This window comes from Venturia canescens, chromosome 3, assembly GCF_019457755.1.
Source record: "Venturia canescens isolate UGA chromosome 3, ASM1945775v1, whole genome shotgun sequence".
Taxonomy (NCBI): domain Eukaryota; kingdom Metazoa; phylum Arthropoda; class Insecta; order Hymenoptera; family Ichneumonidae; genus Venturia; species Venturia canescens.
Genome location: NC_057423.1, coordinates 13,728,786 through 13,741,770, shown reverse-complemented (window position 1 = coordinate 13,741,770; position 12,985 = coordinate 13,728,786). Strand labels below are relative to the sequence as shown.

General features: G+C 42.3%; 1 protein-coding gene and 1 long non-coding RNA gene across 2 annotated transcripts; both read right to left on the bottom strand.

The window, feature by feature from the left end:
• Positions 1-207: 207 nt before the first annotated feature.
• Positions 208-5,368, bottom strand: LOC122407718 (uncharacterized). The gene is made up of 2 exons (XR_006260261.1): positions 4,401-5,368; positions 208-3,142 (listed from the first exon to the last, which is right to left on the bottom strand). It is a non-coding gene; the product is annotated as an uncharacterized lncRNA (long non-coding RNA).
• A 3,127-nt stretch (positions 5,369-8,495) lies between these two features.
• On the bottom strand, positions 8,496-12,984 carry Vps51 (vacuolar protein sorting 51). Its single transcript, XM_043415383.1, has 10 exons — positions 12,742-12,984; positions 12,330-12,464; positions 11,959-12,180; positions 11,219-11,814; positions 10,881-11,139; positions 10,421-10,645; positions 10,016-10,350; positions 9,057-9,234; positions 8,809-8,921; positions 8,496-8,703 (listed from the first exon to the last, which is right to left on the bottom strand). The coding sequence occupies exons 1-10, from the start codon at positions 12,820-12,822 to the stop codon at positions 8,595-8,597; spliced, it is 2,253 nt and encodes a 750-aa protein (XP_043271318.1). The 5' UTR covers positions 12,823-12,984; the 3' UTR covers positions 8,496-8,594.
• Position 12,985: the final 1 nt, after the last annotated feature.

The window sequence follows — 12,985 nt, the reverse complement described above, 5'->3', positions numbered from 1 at the left end:
CACGAAGCAGTGTACGGGGATACTTGCAGAATAAATCAAAGTTTTTTTCAGAACGAAAAACAATTAAAAGTGGCAAACTGAAAAATTGATATTTTTTTTTTTAGTTAAACGAAGTGATTGCCAGAAATGCTGTTTCCTGACGTAGCTTTAGGTAAACGAATTTGGCAGAGGGGCGAGGTCAAATAAAACTAAAAAAAAGCGTTCATGAAATCTTTCAAAACCGGAAGGACTTTTATTGAAACGAGAACTTAATTTTTGGATATTGCTTTTTCCGGAAAAATAAAGTTTCTTTCTATTTTCTTTTGTTACAACAAAATACGCTTCTACTTGTAAATTTTGAATCACAACGGTTCAGAAAATACTGAGCTCGTTTATACAAATTAAACCCAACGAAATATTTCCGATTTTCTGACAACTAAAGCAACTCACGAATAATTGTGAATTATTTTTACAGATTAGACTCGAGTTGAGCAAAAATAACGAATTCCTTTCGGCAATTCTTGACTACTACTAAAACGACGATAATTCGAGAAACATTCTGGAGTTATTGCCCCCACCTTTAGCCTCTTCTCGAATTTTTGGGAGTCTCAATGACCTGACCTCGACTACGTTTTGAATTCGCGACAATTGGCCTCGGATCTTTCTCGAATTCACCATAATTTTCGAGTGGTATTTTTGATCTTTCATCACAATCTTTCTTCCAATGCTGACCGATGCATTTCGAGTACGACGTCAAGGGTAGTAGGGCGCGAGCACCACGATGATTTTGAATTTCCCCGTGTTCTTCGCGATTCTTCTTCTCTGCGACGTTCCGGCAGCTCTCTTCCTCCACTTTGCCGACTTCGCCTCCACTCAATGATTCTTCTTTCTCTGTTTTAATTGCCGATTACCGCGGCTCGCTCGTAAAATAAAATTAATTAAAAAAAAAAAGATTATACACTTGCGTTTTTCTCGAAATTTTCACGTCACAATAAAAGTAAGAATAAAATTTTTGAAAAAAACGTTCCTGCAGGTTGAAAACAAATGTGAAAAAAATCTCAAAAATTCCTTTGATCTGATATAGAATAATAGCCCATATATATTAATTAGCATTCGAATTATTTGTTTTCAAAACGAAATGCGTCGCAGCCACGTGCAGGCTACGAAAAAAATTGAAAATTTTAAACTGTCTATGTCAGATAACGCACTTTTTGCATTTTTATCAATTCGGAAAAGATTCTACGATTTTCTTTTTTGTTTTTTTTTTTCAGACGTCCTCTTTTCCTAATCCCACAATACTCTGCTCAAAAACGTCATACAAACGAAGAGAATTAGAAAAAAGTCGAAAAGTTGATGTCGGTGGGTCAAGTTGTTCACATCGATCTGCATATATACTGTAGTCGGTTTCTGTTTACCATCCGATAATTTTTCTGACGGTACGTAAAGAACTCGTGTGTAATTCGCTCCTGACATGTGTGTGGATCCAGAATGCGCACGAGTAGGCATTGTTCGAAGGGCAAGATACCAAAGTTCTTTGCGAAATCATGCAGTGGTAGCTACAATACTTTATTTGCGTGCTCGACAATACTGCAACAAGATATTACGTTTTCAAATAAGGTTAGCAAGTTGTGCAGGAGCACGAACAACAACAAAAGCGACTCGGTGGCGTGTCACGTGTCAAGAATTAGAAAAAAAAAAACGACAAAAATCGGTGAAATATTGATCGCGCATTTTTTTCATCGCCAATCGATCACACTGCAAAAATACAATTACAACTAAAGTACGCGTTGGCACCCATAAATTCGCTTCTGAATTGGATAGTCGGGTTGCGACTTAACGCAAAAGTAGAACGATTTGTCAGCGTTAACGAATGCTTTTCCTCGTTTTTTCAAACTCTTCCGTTTTTGTAGGCTCTTCGCAACTTACACAGGCTTTTGATGAAAAAAAACTCGAGATAATTGATTCTGCGAAACACTTGATCGAATATTTAAAAATATTGAACTTTAGCAGGGCTTTTGCCTGAAAATTTACATTTTTTTGGTCGCCGAAGCAAAAATGGTCCGAAGAGTTGAGCAAAAAATTACGATACGAACGACTCGGCCTAATAAAAGCGAGAAAGAGAATAATGAAAAGTATTATTATATTATATGGGACTGGCTAAAAAAACGTGATCTATGGGCTGGCACTGTAGACGGAAGATTTACATCGCGGTGTGTCACTACATTGAGACACTGAAGAAGAAGGGCACACATTGTAGCCGAAGCAGCGTAATAGCGGCTGAAAGTGGTTCGCAACTCATCGGGAGAGAAACAAAAGCCAACTCTGTTGCGCCGACCAAACCGAAAGATGAGAGTAAAAAATGTTTTTCCAAACTTCGATAGGAATTGCAGTGAAAAGTCAATTGATCTTGAAGATTTTCACAAAGGGAAAGAAGAAACTTGTAAATTTTTCATTGGCAATTAAATTAAAATGAAAATCGAAAACTTAAAAATTAAAATGAATGAGGGAGAAAAGGGGATGATTTATTAGCAAAAATATTGTTTTATGTAGCGAGGAGGAAACCGCGCGTTATTCATTGAATTTCGAACAACGAAGAGATTCATTGGTGTACGCAGAGTTGGTCAAAAAGTTTTTATCGAGTTACGAGCGCGCGAGCGTGCGCACAGTCCACGCTGAGAAGCTCCCTGCAACCGCGCTCGAGTCGTAAGCTCGTGGTAGGGGAAAAAATTTCTTGAAGCCTGTCACACAATCGCAGGTTGTTTCAACTACCGCAAACAAGCAGCTCGTTGAAAGCGTTTACAAAATTGGTGAGACGATTGAGTAATTGGCAGTCCCAATCACAGCGACAATCGGAGATCCTCGTTCCCTTTAAACGCGTTACTGCAAACGCGTAATAGCTTCTCGGAGAGTTTCAAATTAATGTGACGTTTTTACAGATCGCGTTCGATTCGGTTTCAAACGCTTTCCCCTGAAGGCCGACTCATTCGCTCGAATTTTCGTTAAACGAGGAGATCGCACCGGCGAATGTTTCCAGCTCTCTCCACGTGGCGGCAACATGGGCTGATCAGCAGAAAAAAACTGAAATCCGCAACCGCCGATGTACTAGTCCGAGTCCACTTCCGGTTGAGCTGTTCCGCTCTCGTCCGCCACTACTTTAATGGAGCTGAGAAAAAAACGGACAAAAGAGTTAGAAATCAAGACTTTCGATATTAAACCGTGCTACTATTTTTTTTTCGAACGTAAACCCTGAAACAGGCTCGAAAAAAACCCCTGCATTTGGCTTTCGTACAAAATGTTCCTCCTACGCGATACCGCGGTTCGTCTGCACACGATTTTCGTCCTTTTCGTACAATGAAAAGACACGACGGACATCGAATCTTTAAAATTTTGGCAAACGGAAAAACTTGAAACGCCCGAGTAACGGTGACAGAGTAAACGCTGGAATCTTCGAAAGCGAAAAAATGGTAAAACAGAAAATTTGCGCTAAAAAATTGTAGTCGTTATTAAACCTGATGGATTTCGTGAATATTTCATGAAAAAAACTCGATAGGGCGAAAAAGAGGTTCAAAGGATGCAGAGAAACGAGGTTTCTGTCAATTTCAATTCGATTAAGAGCTTGATTTCACTAGTAGAAACATTGAGTCCTTTGCGCCATTATTCGATAAACATTTCACAACGAAAACTATAAAACGATCGTAAGTTGCGAAAACAAAAGGTAAAAATGTATTTTTTCACTAAAACTGGGGACTTTCCACGAGCCTGTGGAGTCTCAGGGTCGAGGCTCGAGAAATAAAATTTGATTGCTAAATATGAGAAGTATAAAAAGAAATGGCGGAGAAGGCTGCTGTGCGTCCCGACCCATTGATAAGCACTTGAGCAGCAGGAGACGCGGCAATTTCTAGTCCAGTCTAGTCACTCCTGCGGCACTAGTACTTAAAAACAGGAGAGGATTCGAAAGGTGGTGAGCGTGAGAGTGTCAGTTTGGATGATTTAATCGTCGGGTTTGTTCCCTCGGTGTAGCCGGATGCGGCTCGTTGTCGCGTGCTCTCGAGGGGCCCCGTCGTCCTCGAGGAATGGGCTCGTAATTGATCGAGCAAACGGAGGAAATCCTCCAGTGGCTTTTGCCCACGCTCCGACTCCGGCGGGACGGTGGCAATTTAAGCCGCGATATTGGATAATTGACTCGAGAATTTACTTCGTACAATTTCGTCTCTCGCGTATGCTTTATCGACGGACGAGGCCCATCATCCGTCTCTCGTCGTCACATAATAAAAAACAACGTCGTGCGGTGCAAAAAGTTTGCTGCTGCGGCTTCGCCGCGACTACTGACCGTTAGCAATAACAAGAGACGCGCGGGCAAGCGCGGGACGACTATCCTCGATGCTGCACACGGTTCCCGTGGATAATGTTTACGCACTTACCCGCTGCGAGCGCACGTGCCGGCTCGAGCGCTCGAGGAGGTTCTCATTCGTTAAATTTCGTCGTCTCTTAGTCTTCCGTTGTCTTCATAATACGACCGCGATAGTTTTTTGAGGGTGAAAATTAGTGTGTGCGTGAGAAATGTAGAAACTTGGCGTCTCACAGACGCGTAGGTGGAGGTTGCTTCGAAGAGAGAACCGGGGATGGGCGACGAGCTCAATTAACGTTAATTCGAGTTAATCTCGCCCCCTCGCCGGCTGTCCGTTGGCAAAAATGCGGCTCCGCGTAGAGATCCGCCCGAGAAACGTCTCCTGGGTCGAACTGTCATACCATTTTGGCGACTCCATCTCGTCGTTCCGAACTGCTGATCGAACTTGTCTCGCGTTACTGGCGATCATGTAAAAGAGTGGACGATAGCTCCCGAGGCGAACTCGGGAGCTATCGCGCGACGCTAGTGCGCCAAAGTTCGTAGGTCAAACGTTCGCGACGATAAGAACACGCGCGCACGACTGCGATACTGATACCGCAGTCGCTGGGAAAGACGGCCGAAATCGGTCCGAGATCTTCGTGAAAAAGTCTCAACCTCTCGTCGACGAATCAATTTCGATTCAATCGGGATTCTCGCACTCGCTCGATCGCTTTTTTCTTCGAATAAACAAAAAAAAAGTAAACAAAAAACGGACAAATTGTTTCGAACTATACTCGTTCGATCCGAGCTGTCGCCAAATCGCTAAACAATCGCAGGAAACTCCCACGACCTCCCGCGAAAAATGTCCGAGTAAAAACGTAACCCGTTCACGCGCGAAAAAAGCACGGGAATAAGCGCGAACGAAAGACAACAAAATAGAGTGAAAGAGGGAGGGAAGAGCGAGAGAAACGAGCGAATTATAGGAGCGTCGTAAACTCTAGCGAAGGGACACGCGATGATTCGAAACGTGCGAGGAAGACGCACGACCCTCCCGGCACCGGGGCACGTTCACGACTGAGCGATAAACTAGCCTCGATTGGCTTGATATAGTCCGGCGAGAACGGTAATTGGCCGCTCCTTGCCGCGCGCGGGAAATGATTGGTCAATTTAATCCTAAAACCGCTCGACATTAAGCATTCAAGCGACGTTTGCTACCTATTAAGAAAAGAAGAGAAGAGAGCACAGTGAAGCCTCTCGACTCTCGGCGCGGTGTTGCTGTCCGCTGCTCCATGCGCGAGATCGTCTCGCAAACGTCATCGCCAAGATCCGCACGCCAGTTATCGCCGCTGTTCGAGATAACTTCTCGAAGAAGTTTACGTTTGCTGCGTAACGCCAGCAGCAGCACCGCAGTGCTGCAAAACGGCGTATCGAGTAATCGTACCAAGGTGAATTATAAGCGCTCGATCACCTACGGCACCACTACTTAGAACACCGAGATGGAACTGCCACGAATCGTTTTTCGCTAAAGCTACCCTCCAAAAGTGCGATACGAAAGATTCCTCGAAACATTTCGAATTGCGAACGCAGCAACGGGCATCCTTATTTTTCTGCCCATTGTTACGGTCACAAAGCGAAACATCACGAAATTTTAGACACCCCTCCTCCTCGGGCGACGACACGGGCTCGGGCACACCCAGCCGCGCGCTTCTTCATAAGTACATAAGTGTGCTACGTTGCCTCTGCATGCCACGTTGATTGCCTCTCTATTTATCGACAGAATAGACACAGCCGCGTTTCCACGCGCAAATAAGAAAATTATTATTTTCTGCTACGCATAGTCAACCATATGCGGGCTCATTCTTCCGCGACGACGTCCAACCGATTCGGTCATTTGTGCGAGCTGAGAAAGCAGCCTCCAGCATACGGGCCTCCACCGGGAACATTGGCTAATCTTCCTATACCCGCTTCTTCTTTTTCCAATCCGATCACCTCCGCTCTTTCTCTACGGATGTAATTTATCATAATTAAAACGTTCCAGTTCGCCCCCCCCGCGTGCGAAGTTCGCTTAACCTTAATTGCTCGGATTTTTGTCACAGCCTCTCTCAAAGCCATACGGACAAACAAAAATTGTACAAAATTTACCATGCACGTTTAACGGCTCCCGAATTATCTGCTGTCCCACGCTGCTGAACGCTTCGTTTCCAACTGCCACTCCGCTCCAACCATTCCTCGCTGATAGTTTTTTTTAATAATCATCATAAAACCCACGTCATTATCATGGCAACAATAAAAAAATATGGAACATCGCAGAACGCACAGGTGTTTTTTCGTAATCGCGCGAGTCTGTTTTCTTACCGCTTCTCCGCCTCACTCGCCATAACCAACGACCTCGCCTCGTGTACGATTCAACTCTACGTTTTAAACAGTTCTGCAAGCTTCGTACCGTCCTAAGGTAAAAAAGGAATGTCACGAATACAGCTGCATGAACTCTCTGCTGTTCTCAATTTACCAAAAGCAAAACTAATGAATTCGTCAAAATTTGTAAACGAGAATTCATCATTTTATAAAAATATAGTCCAAATAAAACTAAAAACTTTTCGATTCAACAATAACGCCAGTTTTCACGATCCCTTAACTCCGGAATATCGGGGTTTTTTTCAATCCCGTGTTTGCAAATAAAGGAGTTATATCAACGCCGGTAAACATTTTTGTTCATTCGAGAGAGAAAAAAAATCAATCGAATTCGAGCCACATCGGTTCAGAATCCCCGTGGAATATTCAAGCGTTATCTTGTTATTTCCCATCCGCTGCTGCTATCCTAACGTAGTTTTTTCGAATCTGAAACGTTCGTTTTCCAAATATCTAGAAAAACGACTTTTAAAGTACTAACTTTTGACTGAAATCGAGTCTTATAGCTATCAAGTTTACAAGGAAAATATTGGTTTCGTGAGTCTCATAATTAAAGAATCGATATTTCAGATCGAGTATAACCCTCAAAATGCCAAGCTCCAATTATGTCTACGGACTCGATGCACACGTCCACAAACCGGCGTAACAGGAGAGATAAAGAAAGATGAGCGTTGAGCATAGCGGCGTTTATTAATATTGAAAGAGTTTATTAAATTGGGTAGAATATGCGGTGCGTGGGCCCACACCGGATACGTGGAGAATGAATCTCATCCACTATACGCGCTGCTGCTACTGGTGCTGCTGTTGTTGCTGCTGCTGCAGGGAGGAAGTGGGAATTAACGTTGTGACGATGTGGACAGTCGGAAGGCGAAGTAAGGGACGCGACATACGGGCAGTTTAGTGAGTTTAGTGTCGCAGGGAAGCTTTCGGGTTCTCCCGTGATTCTCCACGAGAACGTCGTCGCCGCTTCGCGTATTTGAACTTTGTTTTTTTCCCCAACCCAAAGTAATCTCGCTCTGTTCGACCAGCAGCGAATCCCAGTCGTGTCCTCAAATATGCTATTGCTGTTACGAACGATGTGATTCGAAGGCATACGATCGACTGCAAAAGCATGTGGCACAGAGTCGACCGTTTATTAAATTCGTTTGACCCCACACTCTGTGTGTGTGTGTGTGTGTGTGTGTGTGTGTCGCTCTACACGAAAGACATTCCCCCTGTATGCGGTTCATAGAACTAACGACGCATGTGCCTCAGTATATGCCGTGTTCGTGTGAGCCGCCCGACCGCGGCACCTAGATTGTTGTACTTTGACACTGCGCGGGTAACCCTCTGGCCCCACCGTCGAGAACTTTGACACACGCGAGCGTGGGCGTTACCATCGCACCGACATCACCGTCGACGTCGTCCAATCTTCTCGCTCGGCGTGCTCTCTCCGACTAATTTTTATTGACTCAAAATTACTCGTTTTTTCCTCCTCATTAAGAATATATATATCTTGTCCGCGATCATCAGTTAACAAATTCCAAAAATACGATTATTCCGAGTTCAAAAGCGCAACCATTATTGTCATGAATTTAAAAAAATTCGAAATATTGTTTACATATATCGTATGAAGGGAATCTAAAACTTGAGAAATAAGAAAGACCAGATAATATATTTTTCGATTTTTTAACTTCCCGTACATCTCGAATGACAACACATTCGCAATATTGAGAGATAAAAATCGTCATTTTTCCCAAGAGAAGGCCAAGTATTTTCGCAGGAACGAATGCAGCACACGTTTCATCCAACAAATATATTATCGTATGGAATATACAGTACACATTTAATAATATAATCAACTTTTATCTATATAAACGTTGCGAGAGTATTATGAGATTTATCCCCTCTCGCAGATAATGTCGACGACGCTCGGCTCCATCAGAATAGGTTCGAGACAGCGATGGACCGCGCTACCCAATATCTCGTCGAGTAAAAAATGTACGAGGCTGTGAAATGAAATAATAGAGATATAGATTCAATGAGACTGATTGAAGGGAGGAAGAGAGGGGCGAGTGGGGGGTTGCGGAGGGGATTTCTTTGGTACAACTCACTTTTCGTCGGTGACGAATCTCCACAGATACAATTGGAGATAATGCGTGTCGACTTGAATCTGCTGCAGACCGTATTTGCTGAAGGTGCGAAGCCTCACGCACTCGAGGAAGGTCTGGAAGGGGAAGACGAAAGAGCGAATTGGAAAAACGGACGTTTAGTCGATATCGCTCCGAGCATCTGGCGGTGATCGATCCGCCGCAATTTACAGCACATTCCTACTAAAGCTATTCCAATGAAAAGATATTACCTTCAAACTTATCTTTATGACACCCGTAAGAATAGACGCCTTGTTGAATTGAACCGATGAAAAAATCTCTATACGTTCGGAGAAAAGTTTGTGAATGTTAGAGACGAGGGAGGAATCCAAATGGCTCGACGTGTACGAGGACCAATTCGATCTGTACTGATGACGCGAGACGCTCGCGCTGAAATCATTCGTTTCCGTTGAATATTGAGCTTCAGCTTTCAGAGGAAAATCTTAAAGTATTGCTGGATGGATAGCCCAGCCGATAAATTGTACCTGATCGGAATTTCCGTACTTCGTGATGCAATAAAAATCTGAAAAAATTCAGCAACATTTGGAAAGTTATGAACTACAATTATCAATAATAATATTGCCCAAAAGTTATTAATAAATTGTTTAAATAAATAATTTTTTAACAATTTCACAGCAAACTCTTGTTGTTTTTTTTACGAATCGAATGTGCGCATTTTTCTGAATGCTCATGATTTTTTTCAGAATTTTCGTCGATTTTTGAAATTCCCTTTTTCAATTTTTTAAGTGGCTCCATTTGTAAATTTTTGATCCAGTAACCTTGAGACTTTTCAAAACTGATGGTAAATATGTATTCTAAAACATATCCAAAATTCAAATTTAAAAAAAATTTTTTCAACATTTTTTCAAGAAATTTCAAAAATCCACGAAACTTTTGAAAAAAATCACGAGCATTCGGAAAAATACACACATTTGATTCGTAAAAAAAACAATAGGTCACCGCAAAATTATTGAATAATTAATTGTTTAAACAATTTTTTATTCACTTTTGGGAAATATTATTATTGATAATTGTTGTTCATAGCTTTCCAAATATTGTTGAATTTTTTCAGATTATTATTGCATCACGAAGTACGGAAATTCCAATCAGATATAATTTTTGGTCGAGCTATTCATCCAGTTATACCTTAAGAGTTGCTTGGAAACATTACCTATGAGTCTTTCTACTGCTGTCGCTGCTCCTGTCGACTTGAGCCTCGATGTCGTCGTAGAGAGCCGCAACTTGTGACTCTATCGCTGTGACGTCTTCAACGACGCGTTTCATCACGGCCCGAACGGTCCTCGGCTCGATCGTGTGGAGCCAATCTCGAGTTTCCACCGATTTTCGAAGCATCCGCGATACCGCGAGGCCCTGGAGCCTCACGTAATGATTCAACAAGTCTTGAGCTGCTTTTTGAAAGCTTTCACACATTTCGGTCTCGCTGGTTGCCGCCGTTTCGGGACTCGCGTGCTCCCGAACGTTGAACATTTCGTCGGTCGTTGTCAGCTGTGAGGACTCGGTTTTTCATTATTTCTGTTATGTCTTTTACTCCCGGAATTACACCGAAACAACTTACGAGGTAACGGACACCGCTTTCTTTAAATTCCAAACACATTTTACTCAGTAAAAGTAACAGAGTAGGCGGAAACTTGGGCACGTCCGATCCTGAAGAAAATCCGGACACGGTCTCGATCACGTGGGTCAGGAAACCGATGACCAAGCCCTCTCGAACCTGCGCGACACCAAAACTCCGGAGGAATTGTTGGTTCGGACTGAAGGACAGTTCCGGTTGGAGAAATACCTGAAAAACGAATTTTTCTAGTACGAGAACTGTTTTTTCGAATTTTTCTCGTCCCAAAGTATTTTCTCAATTGTCTTGATTGATTTTTCGTGTGATTACTTTTGTTCAATATTCTCAAATGGTTGAAATGTATTCTGTCATTTATACTCGAGAAATAACTGAACATAAGCGATAAGTACGATTTAAAAAAACGATTTTGGGTCGCTTTCCCGCTGAGTAGGGAATCAATACTAACCGATAAATCCTGTAAAACACCTTTAACCTTTTCGATCATTGGCATAACGAGAAGAGCTTCTAATTCCGCGAGGCCTCCGTCGTTCATGGCACCGCCGGTGGCACTGCTAGTGCTATTTCCTCTTTCGCCATCCTGACCTACCCGCGTCGCGAGGGTTTGACGTACTTTTGCGAGAGTTTCGCTGAGATGTTGTTTGAGCGAATCGGAATGAGCGCGGCATTGTTTTTTTCCAGCATCGATCGCGACCCTAGTTCCTTTTCTGAAAGAAAATCCCGTTGATGAATGACGACATGGAGGAATCGAAAATCGAGTGAATTTTTGCAATTACTAGCACTCACTTGGCGAAATCTTTTTCGGTGCAAAGACTATTGATGGTTCGAAGTTTCCTGTGGAACTTGTCGAGAGCTCGGACCAAAAGAGCCGTATCGGCAACCCGCTCGATTCTTTTTGTTACAAGATCGAAATATTTGTTTACATTTGCCAAAACGAAAGCGTCCAACCGAGCAACTGCTTTTGCCTCGAAATCATCGCTAAATTCGTTCTCATCCAGAGCTGCTCTCTCGACAAACATATTTCTATAAGAACCAACTACGAGGCAAAGGTCAACGAGAAATCCCGAGCTGGCCACATCCATGAATTCGAGAATGTCGTTCTCGCACATGTCTTCCAGCAATTCCAATTGATCGGAAGCTCGATTATCAGCATAGTTCAGAAACTCAGCGCACAAGGAATCTGGAGGCTCCTTCAGTCGGAGCAAGAGATCCACACTTTCAGCCAATGATTTTGTCGTTGCATCTCTCTTTCGGAACTCTAGTCTCAACTTTGCCTTCAGCTCTTCTGCTATTACTTCACAATCGCTTTGTATACCATTGAAAGAAGGCATATTTCCATATTTGTTTAAAACTCGTTGGGCTCGGCTGTAATCCTCTACCGCCTCGTTGTATTTAACAGAAACAAAACTTTCGTCATTTTCAAGTCACGCCGAATCAATCTTTTCCATTATTTGATTTTCTTATAAGACCAACTAGATATTTGCCTGAAATATACAATTTTCAAACTGCGTTTTCTTCTTTCTCACCTGAGCAAAGTTGCCCCGGTTCATGAGAACCTTCAAATTCGTTGGTAGCTTGAAGAGAAATTCCAGCCTTTTTAAAAGCGCATGCACCGAAGACAGTCTAGATATTTTTTGCCTTGTCCCAGACAAGGTTGAAGATATTTGCTCTGAAAATGAAGTTATACTCTCCATATTGGTCTCCAGTGAGTCCAAAGTACCTTCCATTTGACCTAGGTCGCTTTTCATCTATAACCAGAACACATAACTTCCATAGAAGGAATTCCGAATAACATATTCTTCGAACGATAATTTTGATAATTATTACTGAAAACTGATCACCGAAATTATTTTTTTTTCATATCTGTCATTCATTTAGAAACCATTTTTGGCTCTACCTTTCTAATGGCATCTGTCGCTGATATAAATTTGTTGTAATTCTCATAAACAAGAGTTTGTAGTTCAGATTCGAGTATTGCTCTGGACGCCAATATCTCGTCCATACTATTCATAATCTCACGAAGTCGACATTCCTGAAATAATTAATTCATCATATGATTTTTATCGAGCTCTTGTCCTTAATAACGTGTTTTTCCTGACGCAGGGGATTTCGCGTGCGATTTTGACAAGGTGAGTATATTTGAACATATGTCCGTTTTAAAATGAAATCTTTTTTTTTTGGGCCTGAGTCAATTGATTTCTCTCAATCCGCCCTGCTGCAATAATCAGAATTCAAGTGTTTTGTTACAGAACACCTGATTTCGAATGTTTTTCTTGCAGTATGTTGTCGATGATCAATGATATTCTCACCGTAACAAGTTTGTAGCAATATTCGTCGGGATTAAAATTCGGACTATTTATGTCGAACGGTTCTCCTTCGTTGATCGACATTTTTTTTACTATTCAAAAAATCAGTATTCTCGGTATACGAAGAAAATTGACATAAAAGCGTCGAAATGACGGTAAACTAGAGGTTAAACGTTTTCAATGCTTTAAAACAGTAGCTTCCCCTGCAGGTGCGTTTGGTGCTACTGTCACTGTCACAGTTCATGTT